The sequence below is a fragment of the Sciurus carolinensis genome, chromosome 12 (genome assembly GCF_902686445.1).
Source record: "Sciurus carolinensis chromosome 12, mSciCar1.2, whole genome shotgun sequence".
In the NCBI taxonomy this organism is placed as follows: Eukaryota; Metazoa; Chordata; class Mammalia; order Rodentia; family Sciuridae; genus Sciurus; species Sciurus carolinensis.
In genome coordinates this window covers 105,334,220-105,351,926 of record NC_062224.1, presented here as the reverse complement: position 1 = coordinate 105,351,926, position 17,707 = coordinate 105,334,220, and the positions used below count along the sequence as shown (strand labels likewise).

Genomic DNA, 17,707 nt, shown 5'->3' with positions numbered 1-17,707 from the left:
TCTTATCATTTAAGATTCCTTTCAGGAGTGTTTGAATAAAAGCTTCCAAGAGTTTAAAAAGTTGAAAATTCCTGCTCTGATGAGATATTAAAACTTCAGACTTTACAATGCTCAGTCCTAATCTTCTTTGGCCCTTCTGCCAAAGAACTTGCTCTACCCCATTCAAATAGTCTGTGTTATTTTCCATTTCTGATGCTCTGATAGAGATATGTGAACAAGCAAATCTTTGTGTACTTATCTGGTGTCTTTCCCAGGCACTCAGCTTGTTCAGCAGACAATGTCTCCTTAATTTCAGGCCCCCAGGGAAGGAACTACAAACCATTTAACAAGAGACATTCGAAGGCACATTTTACTGGCAACTGATCCAGCTGCTACAGTGCCTACAAACCCTAAACTCCAAAGTTACTAGGGACCGTATATTCTAATGACCTTGGGCCAGGGCCTGGTCCCAGTGGCTGCCAGCAACCAGGAAAGTAGGGCCACAGAAGCTGTATAGGGACTAAGTCCCAGGGAGGGGGTGGAGAACTCAGCAACTGTAATTGACTTGAGGAGTTGGAGAGGTAATACTCTGAACGTTGACATAATTCTAAAAACTGAGGTAAGAGGAGCTCCTTGGGGCTCTTTGGTCCCCTTCCAGCAATGCCACTCTCCATAGAGCAAGAAGTCCATGGGCCAAGGGTGTGCACACACCCAAAGCTCCTGTCCTTCACTCCTCCTTAGAGAATACTATGAGCTAAGGCCCTAAAACTCACTGCCTCTATAGCCAATAGGCCAGCATCTGGGAAAATGCAGGTCTGAAGTGACTTTTTCCCAAGCTCTAGCCTCTTAAGCCAAAGAGTAGACAAGGAGAGGCTCATTGTGGGAGGTGTGGGCGAAGCCCGGATATACAAACAGGGGTGTTATGGGTGTGAACAGGAGGCCCCTTGAAGTATGTAAGAGCTGCATGCAAACAGGAAATGGAAGGTTGAAGACCAGACACCAGTTACCCCCAAAGCCACAATATTCAAGTGCACATCTCAGAAAAGTTCCAGATTATTATGGAAGTACATATGTTAAGATAAAAGGATAGGAATTTTACATAGTTTGATTTATAGTTTTAAAATGTGTAGAAATATGATATGTAGGTCTCCATTTGTAATACTGACTCAGTTCCTGCAAATAATAAGGGTGGGCCTGTCCCTGACCACCCTAAAATGGCACCTCCTCTGTCACTTTATTCTTACCCAACTGTGTATTTCCTCATTTCATTTGTCATCACCCGACCGATCTTCAATTACCTGTGGATCATCTCTTTATCCCCACTGCAATGTAAGTTCCACGCCCAGTCTATTCCGCTTTCCGCCTTACTCTTGGCACCAGGGCGGCACTTAGTAAATGTTGAATAAACAGTGAACCTCATCTCCAGGCTCACAGGTGAGGTGGGCTAACCCCGCGGCCACAAGGGAAAGGCCACTGCGACAACCCCGAGGAGCACCTTCTCTTCCTAAAAGAACTCACAATAACACAATGGCCACGCAAAACCCTGACACTTAGGAACACAGGGTTAGTGGTCCCGGTACACGAGAGGGAGCGGCGAGTGGGGCGAGGTGCGAGCAGGGCGAAGGGGCGGGAGGGGCTTCCAGGACAACCTGCCCGCGCAGGTGGATGCATCTGAACCCTGCGGGGTCACAGACTCGGAGATCATTCGACCTCGTGGCCTTCTTAGCCCCCAACTACTTCGAATTCGCTACGTCACACTGCTTGTTGGGAGACCCAGAACTTTCCAGGAACCGCAGAAATCGGCACCGTCCATGCCAACGGACGATACGGGGGCCGGGAGAGGCCACATGACCTCCAGCGCCCCCGCCGCGACCCCGAGTCCGGGCTTCTGCTAGGCAGGCACCTACTCCTTTCCCCTGGGGATGGGGCTCCAGGGGCCGGGCTGCGCTGCTCGCCTCCTCGGGCCTGAGGCGGGAAGCGGGCTCGCGCGGCTCTGAGGCTTCGGTAGCCCGCCGGGCAGCGCTCAGCGCCGAGCTGGCGGGGGCGCTAGGTTCGCCCGCCGGCCGGCAGGGGCGGCCCCGGAGGCGTGCCGGGCCTCGGGGCGGGGCCTGCGGCCCGGGGGAGGGGCCACGTGGCTCCTCCTCGCGGGCGGAGGCCCGAGGTGCCGCGGCGCCGTCCGACAGTGACGGGTCGCAAACTTGTGTGCGGTGGTGGGCGCCGCGGCTGAGGATGAGGGGGTGCGGTCACCGCTCGGGGCCGCCGCCGTTGCTGCTGCTGCTGCTGCTGCTGCTGCTGCCGCCGCCGCTGCTGCTCGCGGCGCCCGGCCCTGGCGCGGCCCGGGTCTCGGCGCTCTACTCGTCCTCCGACCCGCTGACGCTGCTGCAGGCGGACACGGTGCGCGGCTCTGTCCTCAACTCCCGCAGCGCGTGGGCGGTGGAGTTCTTCGCCTCCTGGTGCGGCCACTGCATCGCCTTCGCCCCGACGTGGAAGGCGCTGGCCAAGGACGTCAAGGGTGAGAGGCCGGGGCGCCCCACCTGCCCGGCCGAGGGCCCTCCCTGGGGCGCGTTCCCGCCTTCCCACCCTCGTCCCCGCTCCTCCCTGCCCGCCGCACGCCCGCCCGCACTTTCACAGCCTTCAAGCCCTTTTTTGTCTTCCTCCTCTCGGCCGCATCCGGAGCCTCTCTCCCCTCTTCGCGGCCTGCGGCCCCCCACCTCTGCTTGCTGTCCCCATCCCTGCGAGGGGGTCGCCTTTGTTCCTCCCCGTGCTTCTCAGACGCTTCTTCCAGCCCAGCCGGTGGCATCCGCCTTCCCCTCGCCCCAGGACCCTTGTCACCTTCCTGCCGAGTTCCTACCTGCCGTGGACCTGTGCTGGGGAGAAAAGGGAACGGACTCACTCGCCGCCCCAACACCTTCCTCCGCCCCTTTGGCTAGTGACACAGTTGGTCCGTAGACTTAGGTTCTCTTCGTTATCTCTGAGCGGGCGCCTTCACTGGGGACTTTTCCTGTGTTCCGGGGCCCTCCTGACCTGCTGCCTCCTGCCCCTTGGCTTCCGGGCCACATCCACATCTCTCTTGCTCTGGACCAAGGGCCTTCTCAGACCCTGTGTTTTAATCCCTTAAGCCCAGAGGCCTGAGCGACAGCAGCCCTATGGTTTGTGTTTGGTCCTTGCTCTATGTTCCATTCTCTGGCCTGGGCACTAAGACCATTTATTTCCTTGATTCCAAGACGCCATCGGTTGTGAGACCCACTGTTCATTTAATAATAGCCTGAGGAGTAGGTGGATAAGGTAACGACTAAATGGTGGGGCCCAGAGGCTCACTCCTGTAATCCAAGCGGCTCTAGAGGCTGAGGCAGGAGGATCGCGAGTTCAAAGCCTGCCTCAGCAACTTAATGAGGCACTAAGCAACTCAGTGAGACCCCGTCTCTAAATAAAATAAAATGGGCTGGGGATGTGGTTCAGTTGTTGTGTCCCTAGTTTTAATCCCCAGTAACAAAAAAAAAAAAAAAAAAAAAAAAGAATAAAACCGACTAAATGTATAGAGATTTTAAGGTGAACTCTATTACAAAATGGTAGACTTAAAAAACTTAAGACTTAGAACTGGGGAAATATGATAATAATAGTAATTAATATTTACTGAGTGTTTATATACCATACACCTTACTAAGTGATGGACATATATTGTCTCATAGTTTCCTTTCTTTAATTTAATGATCGCTGTGGGCCAGGTGTTGTGGCACAGGCTGTAATCCCAGTAAATCCAGAAGCTGGGGCTGGAGGATGACAAATTCAAGGCTAGTCTCCATAACTTTGTGAGATCCTATCTCAAAATAAAAAGGTCTGGGGATATACCTCAGTGGTAGACTGCCCCTGGATTTAATCACCAGTACTGCAAAATAAGTAAAGAGCCCTGTAGTGTCACACATCTGCCTAACCCAGATGGTAGGTATTGGGGTGGGGGCAGGAATGGCATGGTGATGGTGATTTGTTTCTGATTTGCAGCCTCTGACTGGAGCTACTTCCTGATTGTGGTGCTAGGGCACTATTAGGGTTTCTTCCCTGAAATGGTCATCAAATGAGAACGGTAGGCATCTTAGGGAATAGGCCTTTCTAGAGAAAAGAGAACTAGAACTGCCGTTCCCTTCCTGTGATGTTAGTATTTCTTGGTCAGTTTTCTAATAGCCTCCCTCTTCCCCTGTGCAGCCATTCACAAAGGACTTACTGAAATGGCTAGATAGAATGATGCTTATATCTTTTAATCATATGGTCCTGAAAAATAATCTTTTAACAAAATTACAAGTCCTTTTACCTCCAATTTACACTTGCCCATATGCCTCTCTGGTCCCATCACCTGTGTGGGCTGTCACTGAACAGCCTTTCACACAACTGATGAGGGCAGAAGGAAGAATGTGGGCCATGGAACCAGACACTTAAGGGGAGGTAATTTGGACATTGTGGACCTGAACATCATAAAAGTCCCACAATCACTTTCTACTTTGAGGCTATAAGAGCTTTTTAATGGCTGCAGATGGACTTATTCTAGAAGAGTCTTTGATCTTTGAATGTGTTGGAGGGTAAGATTAGCTTCCAGCTGACTCATGTATTTGGCTTCAAAGTTTTCCTGTGAATTAGACATCCAGATTCTGAGCCAACCTACTTTTGAATGAGAGTTGCCACGTCCAAAGTGGTCTTTTCCCAGCGCAAGGAGTGAAAGTCTTTCCCTGAAAAGAAAAGCAAAAGCCAAACTTAACCTCTTAAAGGAAAATGAACCAGGGTAAGTGAGAGGTAAGCGGATTCTGTGGAAACTGAGTGTCTCATGTGAGCCATGGGGGTAAGACAGTTCCCCTAAGTGACATCCTGTCATGGGAGGGCACTGGCAGAATCTGACATTGGCCTGTAATGGTAGGACTGTCCTCCACCCCAGTTCATAGGGGTGTTTCCTGGTGAGGCCCTATTGAAAAGCTAGAATTTATCTCAACTCATCTCTGTATTCTGAAGTTCCTAGAGAAATTGGGGTTGTGGGCCAGCAGAGGGCTGCTCTCATACCACCCCAGACCCTGCCACTGTGGTGCATTCCTGTGCTGATAATACAAGTTTCTTGGGACAGGAGCAGAGAGAGTGTGGAATGTCATAGAGGGAGAGAGGAATTTTGCAATCCTTCCCAGCTGACTTTGGGCATTGAATCTGACTGGACAGGGCATATTTCTTCAGTGACTTGGGTGATAGGTTCTCTGGGGCATTTGCTACCCTGGGGCAGAACAGTTGTTTCTGAGATCTTTCTTGCCCCTTTCTATTTCAGAGGAACTCCTATTGTCTTACCATGTGTTCCAGAAATTGATTGTGTCCAATTGAGAACTTCATTATTATTCACTGGCTAATCATTCAGCAAATATTTGTTGAGTCATAAGTCATTGTTTACATTGCAGTTGGGGCAGTGAACTACACACAGCAGGAAAATTGTACCAGTATGAAGCTGTGTTTGAAAATGGCTGAAGGAGTGGTTCAGCCATTTCTTATTGTAGGAGTTCATGGAAGGGAGTAATCACAGAGGGATAACCTGGTCACCAAGTCCCTTCATTCAAGCCATTATTTATCACATAATTGTCTTAGCATTTTGCTAAGGGTCTTTTGTGTGTTGTGGGAGGTACTGGGAGTTGAACCCAGGGGGCCTCTATCACTGAGTCATATCTCCAGCACTTTTTATTTTTAGATTATTCTTATTTTTTTAAAGTTATGGATGGATCCTTATTTTATTTATATGTGGTGCTAAGAATTGAACCCAGTGCCTCACACATGCCAGGCAAGTGCTCCACCACTGAGCTACAACCCCAACACCTATTTTTTTTTTTTTTTTTTTTTTTTTTGGGACAGGTTCTCACTAATTTGTGGAGTTAGGCCTCAAACTTGTGATATTCCTGCCTTAGCCTCCCAAGTTGCTGGATTTATAAGGGGGCACCCCAAGCCCAGCTTGCTAAGATTCCTTATAGGCCATTGTTACATACATCTTTACCAGTAAAAATGTCTGAGTCATAGATCTTGTCATGATCATTGTCTTTTTTGAGGGGGGTGTAAGGGGTACTGGCATTGAACCCAGAGTTGCTTTACCACTGAGCATCCCCCAGCCCTTTATTTTTAATTTTAAAATGGGGTCTCGCTGAGTTGCTCAGGCTGGCCTCAAACTTGTGATCCTCTGCCTCAGTCTCCCAAATTGCTGGGATTACATGAGTGTGCCCTCATGCCTGGCTAACCCCAGACCTTTCTGACTCTGCAGAGCTGAGCAGGAGGAGGAAGGGTACTCCAGGGAGGAAAACAGCATGTGCAGAACCATGGAGATGAGATCTGTAAGGCAAGCATGTTTGAGTGGCTGAGAGCATGGCTGGTTTTGCCTCCCTTTCATGGGCACAGATGATGCCTCCTACTTGTATTCCTGTGATGTCTAGCACAGAACCTGGTACATGGTAGGAGTCTGTTAAATGCTCAGTGTCTGGAGCCTCATGGGAGAATGTGAACAACAAAAACTTCTGCTGGTGCTGTGGCTCCTCTTGACTCAGACCTGGATGGTCAGGCCTAATGGGAGGGGTGGAAAAGGCGTTTTGTCTATCCCGTGACCTCACTGCCCAAAAACCTTCATCAGGGTGAACGGAAAGGATATGGTGGTGACTACACAGCCCTGACTGACTGGGCGTGGTATAAGCTAACTCTCTGGATTTTTTTGTTTGTTTTGTTTTGTTTTATTTTTGGTACCGGGGATTGAACCCAGGGGCACTTAACCACTGAGCCATATCCCCAACCCTTTCGTCTATTTGATTTAGAGACAGGGTCTCATTAAGTTGCCAAGGCTGGCTTTCAACTTGCAATCCTCTTGCCTTAACCTCCTGAGCTGCTGGGATTACAGGCATGCGGCAGGTATAATCTAACTATCAGGAGGACTCAAGACTCGGTTGGGGAGTCAGAGCTGAGAACAGGTAGGGTCAAGTCACTGGACCACTAGATCTCACTAGCTTTTGGAGGTTTGGGTAAGTTTGTGGCTCTACCATAATGAAGACCCAGGCTTGATTGACATTCAGAGGTTATATGGCCATTCTTCTTGTCAAGAGGTGTTTACCATCCAGCACCTAAATGGTTATCAGGGCTGGAAGAGATGGTAGAGACCACCCCTGCTGGCCCTCATTTGCCTCATGAGGAAGCTAAGGCCTAGAGAGGAGACAAGGAGCCCAGGGTAGTCCAGTAGTTACGACTGTGAGCAAGTCTTCTAACGCTGGATGTAGTGTCCCTCCTGCAGTTGTGAGTGGAGAAGAGGACCCTGCCTGTTCCCGGAGAAGCTCCCAGGGGCCACAGCAGAATTTCCACCACGGAATATCCCCTCACTGAAGAGCATCCCCTTACCTATCACTCCAAACTTCACAGCTCTTCTGGCTTCTTTTGCTTTCCCACCCTTCCCTTTTTATTTCCTATTTACTCTGTTAGAAAAATTACTCTGCAAGGCAATAATTGTACTAGTAGTTTTCCAGTGAGTGGGATGGTGTTTTAAAGTACCAACACCTTGGAAAGCCTTTCTTGCCCAGATAGCAAAGCACTTAGTTAAATGCAACTTTGCTTTACCAGCAGGGCACTCGGATAAAGCAAATTTAATTTAAAGACTTTAATTGGCTTTTATTTGTGATTCTAGAGTCATGTAACATCTCATTTTATAAAGTAGAATAAGTGATCTGATGAACTGAACAGAGGAGTGTGGTTTTATAGGCAGAAAAGGGCTGAAGACAGCAGAAAAAGAACAAAAAATGGATTAGTCATTTCAGAGTTACTTTTCTTGTAAACATTAAGCAGAGGGGACCTTCTTATCATGTGGGCTAAAAGCGTCCTCTTTGGGGATTTGACTCTTCTCTTTCCTATTACTGGGAAGGTCAGAGATGACAGCTTCAACGTGGCGGTATGGAACTTCAGCGTGAGTGACCCTGTTTTGGTTTGGTCTGTTGGGCATAATGTAGGAGCTTGATCCAAACCAATGGCTTCCTGTAAACTTTATTTAATATACTAGAATAATGAATAGACAGGTCCACAGTGATTAGTGTCAAACTAGAGCTTTATTTGTCATTATGGCTTATTAAGGTATTGACATTGGTAGTCCTGAGAAACATTTCTTAGGACTTTCCCAGTTCTTGACTGATCCCAGCCTCCTTCTCCCCTTCCCCTTGAATCTGAGGCAGATCAGAAGAGGCACTTAAGGAATCAAGGCATAAGGAGGAGGCAAAGACAGCTCCCAGCATCGCTGTTCCTCATTTCCACTGTTCAACACTTGCCCACCACGGGCCTTCCTGCTTGTGGGTTGGGAAGCCAATAGAGCAGACCTCTGTTCTGGCCTGAGCCCTTTTGAGACTAGCTCAGAGGCTCAATTCCTGAGTTCAAATCCCAGATTCACTGTTAATTAGATTACCATGCCTTGGGCACGACTATCTAATCTTTCTGTTTTACAGTTGAGGAAAGCAGGTTCAGAGATAAATACCTTCCTACTTCCTCATAGGGTTGTTAAGAGCACCAAAGGAGATAAATTTGGCACACAGTAAACTCAGTACATTTGCTGATAGCATCATGCTCTAAGTGAGCACTGAGCCTAGGCTGCCACCCGCTGCTATGAGTTATGGAGAATGATATTTAACTAGAAGACAAACTCTTCCCGCCATGTGCTCTCATGCAGAAGCCTGTAATTGGAGCAAAGAGCACAAATGCAAAGGAAATGCTCTGACCTTGTGAGGTGGAGAGAGGACAGTAGGCTTTCCAGGCTGGTTGGTCTTGAATGAACTGGGAAGCTTCTCAGTCTGTGTCCTCATTTTCAGAGTGGGGGACATGACACCCACTTCACGTGATCGTGGTGGAATGCAATCATACAGAGTATGCCATGGGTAGTCATGAATGCCCACTTCACATTCTGTCCTCTTCCGGTCCCTTCAAGGATCTTCATGCCTTAACAGAAGTGAGTACCAGCTCTGGCCTGAGGGATGATGATCTGTACTCTTGGAGAAAGGAGGAACAGTTGAAGCCTTTGGGTCCTTGAACACCCTGAAGGCCCTTGCTGGTAGAAGGCCACCAAAATTGCCTCTTTCCTGCCTTTCCATCTGATTGATATGCTGGTACTTTCTTCAGGTCAACTGGATCTCTTTTCTGGGTATCCCCAGAATAAGGTAAACCAGATCCCTTGATGCAAATCAGAAGCCAAACTTACACTGTGCCACATAGTCCTAGGAAGTGACTTGTGCTTCCCACTGACCTTCCTCATCCTCCCTTTGGTGGGGGACACAGAAAGGATCTGGTGTGCTCTTGCCTGTGATCCAGGGCAAAACCCTGGTCCTGGGTGTCAGACTGTCATAGGGAAGCTCTTCTTTTTTGTGACCTTGCTGGAGCTTTTAGAGGCTACAGACATAAGCACAGCTGATTGACCCCAACCTCACCCACCATCTGGACCCCAGGAAGGACTGAGGCTGGGCGCATAGAGAAAATGTCCTAGCAAGAGAGTTGCTGCCAGATGGCCCCCTGATCTGGGTCAGTTGTATAATTTAGTAAACTTTCACTGAGCATCTATTGTATGCAGGTAAGATGCTAGGCAGAGAGGGTGCAAAAACAGAAAGACATTTGGAGATGGGCAGGGTTGTAATGGTGTGGAAGAAACATGAGCAGGGCCCCTGAGCATTGGGCAGCAACAGCTCTTCCTGGGGAACACAATGCTCAAACTGAGATGGGCCTGACACAGGGAGTTTGGGGAGCCTGGGTAAGGTGGACTGCAGAGAGGTCCTTTCTCAGGGAGAGTAGCCTGGAGTTGGGAGAGAGAGCTGTGCTTTCAGGGAAAAAGAAAGCTTGGGTTTTCCTGTGGGGAAGTGGTAATATGAAGCTGGATGTGTGGGCAGAAGCCAGATCAAGCATCGCTTATGGCTGTAGGTTTTCTTCTAAAGGCAGTTGCAGCCACCAAAGAATATTGAGTAGAGGGTGACCTGATCAGATCCACAGGTAGAAAGATTGTTTGGTGGCTGTAGAAGCCAGTGAAGGGTAAAGCACGTTAGATGCTCACTAGGAAGGAAGTAGGTGTGCTTGGTTATCCCAAGAGGTAGTGCTGTAAGAGACCCTGCACCAGCTCACTGGACGTGGCAGATAGGGTAGAAGGGATCTAAGCCACCTAGGAAGTGAGGAGATGGGGGCTTGGGAAGGAAAAGAGACTTCAGAGGGACAGTAGACAGGATGTGAGTTGGGTGAGCAGATCCCTGGGCAAGGAGCCCTGACTCTGCCTACCAAGGAGAGCCAACAGTGGTCAGGAACAAGGGTAGAGAAGAGTGTCAGGCCAGGAGGGATGCAGTCTACAACCACCTTTGTGCAGCGGGATTTAAGCCAAAGGCTACAAACCAGCTTGCAGGTATATGGATAAGGGTAAACTGGTGTTATGTGCCAAGGGGGTCAAGAGAGAACCCTGAAAGGATTTGGCCAAGTGGGGCATGGAAGAGATTGGGGAAATGGTGTTAATAGGATGTGTCTCCCCTGTTTTTGCCAGTACCTCTTGAAGTCTGTATCTACTACATCCACATCTTCCCTCCTTTCCAACTACCTCCATTCCCCCACCACTTGCCCGTGTTCACTCCCTCCTGCCATGTGTCCAGAAGGTGCAGTGCCAAGAGCCGACTGTCAGCAAGGAAGGGAGGGGTGTTGCTGAAGCCTTCCTTACAGCCCCCAGACCCACTGCGGCCTTGCGTCAGCCCCAGGAAGACCAGCTCAATGGCTTTCCTTTGGGGCTGGGTCAGGCTTTGTCTGTTTTTTCCTTCATCTGTCTCTTGGAAGTGGGGAGTAGCACTCCTTCCTTGAGTATAAAATGTCATTGGGAGTTCTGGTATTCTTAAAGTGTCATTTTAAGTCATTGTAAGAAATAGGCTCTGACTTGGGTAAGATGTCCTGCAAATTGTGATTGTTGGGATGTTATTCAGATGTTCTCGTGTAGCGCTTGATGGGTGCTGGGTGGGCAAAGCCTTGGGTCTCTGCTGGGGCTCTGAGGGTTCTGTGCCTGATGGCCAGGCAGGTTTCCTCCTTCACTCACAAGCCTGAGATAGTGACTCTGGGATGAAGGGAGCAGCTGTCCCCCCAGGCAAACGTGCCCTCCTGCCCTTTCCTGCCACCTTCCAGCCTGGCTGCCAGCCTCCCACCAGAGCCTCCTCCCCTTCATTCTCGCAGTCCCTTGTCAACTGCACTAAGTGTCAAGGCTGTACTCCATTTCTGCTTTTTCTGTGATACTCATGCATTGTCCACAGAACTGATCTCCCTGATGTCTAAACTCTTTCAGGTCTGTGCCCCATAAATTGGTCACTGCCGTCTCATTTTGTGTGGTCTCATGTACGTGTCTTGTGTTACAGCTGGGGCAGCCTCAGTGTGAGGTGGTGTTTCAGTGGGTGCTCACGGGGCACCTGTCCTGGAATTGGAGCTCAGGAGACCTGCCTGGTGTATGGGTTAGTTTTCTGTTTCCCAGGCCCTGGTCTGTGCCATTATCCTCTCTGCCAGTAAGTCTCAGGGAAGAGAGGCCTCATGTCCCAGGATCTGTTGAGGGAGCAGGGTAAATCTCTTTTCAGACTCTGGCCTTAGCTTCCTTCCTTGCCATTCCTAGATTCCAGGTGCCTTCCTTCTCCCCTAAAATTCCTGCCTCCATTTCTGGCCAGGGACCTAGTTCCCAACACCCTGTGCCTGATCCACCCAAGCTGGGCTGATTGCCAGTACCTCTGGCCCCGGAAACCCTCACTGAGGGTCCACTGGGGAATCCCAAGCCCCCTGAGCCATGCGCTCCACCCTTCTGGAACTGATGAGACTCTTAAATGACCACAGGGACAGGGGTGACACCAGGGTTTTTCCAGAGGCCAGGCTCCTTTTACATATCTCTCCCACTCGCCAGCACCTTCCCTTCCCCACAGAGCACTCGGGGCATGCAGGAGCATCACTGTACACATTACCTGTGCTACAGAACTGTATCCTAAGCACAGGCTCTTGTGAGTCTCTGCCTGATGCAGACCGAAGGGAGTACCTTTCTCACTAGAGCTTTGGGGTCAAGTGCTGTGGGGGTTAATGGGGGCGTTGCATGGGGTAGTTAGGTAAGCCACTGAGTAAGTGGCTTACCTGTGTCTTATCCTTTCAGACTGGAGGCCAGCGCTGAATCTCGCTGCCCTGGACTGTGCTGATGAGTCTAATACCGCCGTCTGCAGAAACTTCAGCATTTCTGGCTTCCCTACCGTGAGGGTATGTGACAAGGACGGGGAGGAGGGGGTGGTGGGTGGCTCTTACCAAATCTCACCAACTGCCCTGTGCTTCCCTGGCATCTGCCCAGATGCTGCACTCCAGGGTTAGGGTTAGGGTTCGGGTTAGGCCCATTGCTTCTGGGCCTGAGTTGTTTAAACTTCGCCCCTGGAGTGCTTTGTCCCTCTGATGAAATAAATATTTTAGAGGTGGAGGCAGAAAAGAAAGGTTCATTTATTTTGGAAAAGTGTGCCCTTTGTAAAGGAAATGACCCTGTGGTGTGCTGGGGTGGGCAGATTTCAGCTGCTCTGCGTGAGCTGTGTGTGAAGTGATCTCCACTTCCTCACTCCTGACTGCCCAGCCGTGGAGTTCTGACCTTACTCTGACGATCCTTGGACAGGATCAGACTCCAGGGGCCTAAAGTTGGTTCCTCAGAGGAATCTCAGAGACACTGACAAGCCTCATCCTTGTCAGGCAAGTGGTTTGACCTACAAGTGCTCAAAAGTGACCCAAAGAGCAGCTTCAGCCCACAAGTGGAAGTGCCAGGGCCTCAGGTAGCAGGGATCCCTGGCATAGGAGTTGTCACGCCCGAGGCATAGAGCTTTTGCACTCAGCCCTTGCAGAAAGAGCCACGAGCTCTCTGATGATTGCCTGCCAGCCTGCCCGCCATAGGGCACCGGCTGCTCGATTAATGTCTGAACAACTTCCACAGCTCTGAACAGGAGACCTGAGCAGCAAGGATGCTGCAGTTATGGTGAGGGTCCCCCCAGGACCAGGCCTGGCTCTGATCCAGTTAGTTTTCTTCCGAGTTTAAGAAGCCAAATCCAATTCCTTCTCTCTTCCTCCTGCTATAAAATAATATTGCCCCCCCCACACACCAGAATGGCAGCTAGAAAAGCAGTGTCCTCTGTAGTCATTAAGAGTAATCAGGAAATGCCTTTGAAAGCTGAAATGCCAAGTATTGTCCCTGGAACAAAATATCTCTGAGCTCAGGGACCTGGAGTTCTAAGCAGACCCATGAGATGGAACACAGCCTAATTACCCAGCAGCATTCATCTCCTCCAGGAATATCCAGCTCTGACTCCACACGACCTTTCTGTTCTCAAGCCCAGCGGAATCCTGCTGGATTCAGAGGTTCCAGGGCCCAGCAGAGGTCTCTTTCTAAACTGTTGTCACTTAGGGTTAGGACCTGGCCCAGGCTCTGAGACCAGTCTGCTCTGGAGAACAGTGTTGCAAACCAGCAGCTTCTGCCACATCATTTAGAGGTGGCAGCAGGGTGACTGCTTATTAGGCATCCATTTAAAGTAGACTTCCCTGGTAAAAACATTGCCCCTCCTCTGCCCCAAGGTCTGTAAGTGAAAATGGGGTGCCTTGTGCTGAGCCAGGGTGAGCAGCACTGAGTGGGAAGCATGGGAATACCAGTGTGGCAGCAGGAACTGTCATTCACAGGTTGATGGTATTCTCCCAGTGAGGCCTGAGCTCACGAGTGCAGCCATTGCCCAGTGCCCTGGCATTGGTATGGTGGCCAGTCAGGACAGCCTTTTGGGGTTCTGTGAGGCCCGACACCTGGGGCTTTCTGTTCTGCCTGGGAGAGTTTGGGCCAGTGGGTATGAAGGAGGCGGCCCAGGCGTCACAGGTGCAGAGGCTCCTCAGCAACCTCCCCAGGTCACGCAGCACACGCGGCCTGGATGCCTCAAGTGATTAATCACACTACCCACCCAGCTGGCTGTGGGAGGGGCCGGGAGAGCCTTAACTGGTCTTCTTGGCCTTCTCCTGCCTCCAGACAGGCAGCACCTGGCTAGGCCAGTCTGGTAGTCAGCTGTCCATTTCTTAAACTCTCCAGAGACCAGTATGGCCTCCTGTGGCACAGCCTTCCCTGCCTCTCCGGAGGAACCTGGCACTCAGCTTCCGCCAGGGGAAGTACTCAGTGCTCTTTCTTCAGGACTCGAGGCCATGGCCGTACAGTTTCAAGCTGCTGGTGGATCCCTACTCTAAGGCCTTGTGCTATGGTTTTCTAACTGTGACCTATAGTAACAAGTCTATATTTTACATTGTGATCCCAAAGTTGGTTTGTATCTGTTGATAAAACAAACTCACAAATGTTTATTCTTAGGCTGGGGAGATAGCTCAGTTGGTAGAGTGCTTGCCTTGCAAGCACAAGGCCCTGAAAAAAAAAAAAAAAAAAAGTTTATTCTTACTAAGTGCAAAACACTGATTTTTTCAATTTTAAAAAGTACTTTGATTCACTAAATTGATTCTACAACTAGTGCTTTTTAAAACACCACTCAGATTTCATATCTCCAGAGACCCTGGCCCTTCTAGAGCTGGGTGTGCCTGTGGGCACCATGGCTGGACACCTAAAAAGAAGAGCAGACCCCAGAGGCCTGGCTGGCCACCAGGAGGCTGGACAGATAGTCCTGTTGTGCTGTGTGCTGCCCCTTGGGACTGGAGCCTGCCTGTGCTCAGTCTGCACATAGATGCCATGGGACACCTGAAGACCCATGCTGATCAGGGGGAGACTGCATTGCTGATACGAGGAGGACAGGCCCACTTAAGTCTGGTCACAGCCAATGACGTGTGTCACCATCCTTTTCTAAGCCTCCTGCCCCTTGTCACCATGAAAAGAGTGAGCTTCTACCAGCCGGGCCTGTTTAGCAAACAGCTGGCTCTGAAGGGCAGGCTCTGGCTGTGTCAGATCCCCATCAGACCAGAACTGGAGTCCTGGAAGAAAACAAAGATACAGGGAGGGAGGAGCTGGTTTGCAGCAGGTTCTGACTGGGCTTCTGAGGAGGGACCTCTCTCTGAGCCATGGCAGTGCCCCTCAGTGGGCAGTGAAATGGGATCCTTTGTAGCCAAGGCTTGACTGCAGTGGAGGAGAGGACATGTCTTCCCTTTGGAAGATGCCAAGGAGATCATTGATGTGGGTTCACATCCGGGCTCCTCTGCTTTCTGTGTGACACTGGCCTCTGTTTTACTGTCTATAAAAATGCACTGACAGTGCTTGCCTAGTAGGACTGTTGCCAAATGTGAAGCAAGGCCTTACCTGTGAGAGTGCTGAGAAGGGGCATTATTTGGGGTTCAGTAAATGTGAGTTTTCTTCCTTCATGTTGCCCTGTGGGGCTGGTGGTAGTTCCTCTTTGGTGGGTGCATCTTAGGCAGTCTGGCCAGCAGTAGCTGGTGAGGGAATATTTACTGGGTGCTTAGCACTGGCTGAGTGGTCCAGACAAAGCAAGGACAGGAGGAATGGGCCAGACACTTCCTGAGCTCCTTCTTGGTCATCAGAGAGGACATTGTGTGGGAGGGAACGTCTACGTGTGTTGAAGGATGGATGGTGTTGGCTAGGACAGGGGAGGAGCGTGGCAGAGCACCGCAGAAGGGAGTTGGGAGTGAGAGTATCCCAAAGTTGGACTCTTTATGAACCGAACTGTGTGGAATATTGAGGGGGCCTGTCTGGTTGGACAGAGGCTTATGTAAGTAAGGTGGGACAGGGGAGGAGGGAGCCCCGTAATGGCAGGTCCTTGAAAGCCAGGCTGGTAGTGTAGTTGCTCTGTGGGTTGTACTCAGCCATTATCTTATGTGGCTCCGGCTGTGAGGGTGAGATGTCAGGGTTCAGAAAGATGTCTCCTCTGGGGAAAGGAGATGGGCTGCCTTCTCTGTGTCACCTGCCGTCTTCCAGCTACCTTCTGTGTTAATAGTACACAGCACAGAGAGTGGCTAAGATTGACTGTCCTCGCGGCTCACCATAAAATATTTGGAGACTGGATCATTTTGCTGAAAACCCGTTAATGGAAGTTTGAGTTCAGTACCATGGCTGGTCACAGCTGGGAAGCATGCCCATGTGCAGTTGTCTGGTCCCCAGGGAGGTAGTCCTTCTGTAGGTTTGGGTTGGCCTGCCTGGTGCCACCTGCTTCCCTGCTGCCAGGGAGAGGCAGGGTCCTCACAGAAGCCCCAAGGGCAGGAGGGCAGAGCTCCTGTCTTATGTAAAGGGATGAAAGGGGCAGGCACAGACTGCCTGGGGAAAAGAAGACTCATTCCTGAAGACTCAGTTGCCCATTTCGGAGGCGTTGTGGTGGTTTCCCCAGGGCAGGCACACTCTTTCAACAGCTACTTAATACGTGAACAAAAATGTGCCCTGACTAGATCTTCACCTGAGCGTCCAAGGTGATCAAAGGGCAGAGTTTGTGTTCAGTTGAACAGTCTGTTGAGTACCTCTGTGTGCTAGATGCTGTGCAGGCTCAGTGGGGCTTGCAGAGATGAATGTACTCTGTCCAACTCCTGGCTGGATGGGAAGTTCAAGTCCTAGCTGGAGTGTAGGGAATGAGAGGCAGTGGGAAGTCAGTTTGGGTTCAGATTCTGGAAAGAAGTCCTGGAATGCCATAAATTTTGACCTTATTCATATGCACTGGGATGTTAATGGAAGAGACTTGAGGAGGAGTGACATATTAAGACTGGAATTGTGCCTTAGAAAGCTAACCTTGCTGGCAATGAGGAATGAAAAGATTGAGCTTATTACAATTTCTGACTTGTGAACAGAAAACAATAGGAACAGATGCAGCTTTCTGGGAAATAGGTTCTCATCTATTGGCCCTGCCTAGACAAGGCAACAAGTCATACTCTCAGAGCTGTCAGCAGGAGAGGGAGAAGCTGGTCTGGGTGACAGGGAGGAGGACCAATCACTGGGTGAGATAAGATAAAGGTGGATAAGCAGGTTGAAGAAGGGTGATTCAGTCTTGGTGTGTGTGTGGGTGCCCTGACACCTGTGCAGAGGCTACCAGGAGGAACCAGAAGTCTAGGACAGGTGGTTCAGATTGCAAATCAGTTGGAGAAAGTAGCTCACTTTGGTGAGGGAGAAATGAGGGGCATGGTCTTGATTCATGTGTTCAGCCACTCTTTAAAAGACCTAGACTGAACCCCTCTTTGCGACAGTGTCTTCAAGGACTCTTTAAACACAACAGTGCCACAATCTGATGTGTGGCTGCCGGAGAGCTGGAGGCAGGAGATGGCAAGGACAACGGCCCAGGAGAGCAGTCATGGGTGAGGCTAGGATGAGGGTGGCCAAGAAGGGCTGGTCCACATTCAGCAAAGAGAGGAGGTGGTGGTACACAGGCAAAGAGAATATCAAGGCAACGTGGCACAAGAAGTGACCCACACTAGCCCCAGAGATGAAAAGCAGACAGGAATAGCATCAGGGGTCACCAGATCAGCCAAAGAGAATGCCACCAGTCAGCTTTCCCAGAACAGCGCATGCTGCTTAGGGAACTGAGAGAGAAGTCGGAGTAGTGGGAAGAGAGTTTGGAGGTATTTGGCAGCGAGGGGAAATGGGAAATGTAGTAACAGGAGAAGGAAGGAGGCTTCTTTTCATTCCACTCTCCTCCTTTCTGTCCTTTCTTCCTTTAAAGTTTACACTGGGGAATTAGAATCTGTAGCCTAGGCAAGGGGAAGGATGAAAAAGATAATTGATAGGGAAAAGTCCCCAAAG

At 50.2% G+C, this 17,707-nt stretch overlaps 1 protein-coding gene across 1 annotated transcript in view; it reads left to right on the top strand.

Annotated features, from left to right (window-relative positions):
• Positions 1–2,122: 2,122 nt before the first annotated feature.
• The window catches only part of Qsox1 (quiescin sulfhydryl oxidase 1), a 36,899-nt gene continuing 21,314 nt past the window's right edge, over positions 2,123–17,707 (top strand). Inside the window, exons 1-2 of the mRNA XM_047520523.1 lie at positions 2,123–2,491; positions 12,131–12,231. Of these exons, the coding sequence (XP_047376479.1) occupies positions 2,209–2,491; positions 12,131–12,231 (384 nt within the window). The 5' untranslated portion in view covers positions 2,123–2,208. The remainder of the gene's footprint in view (positions 2,492–12,130; positions 12,232–17,707) is intronic.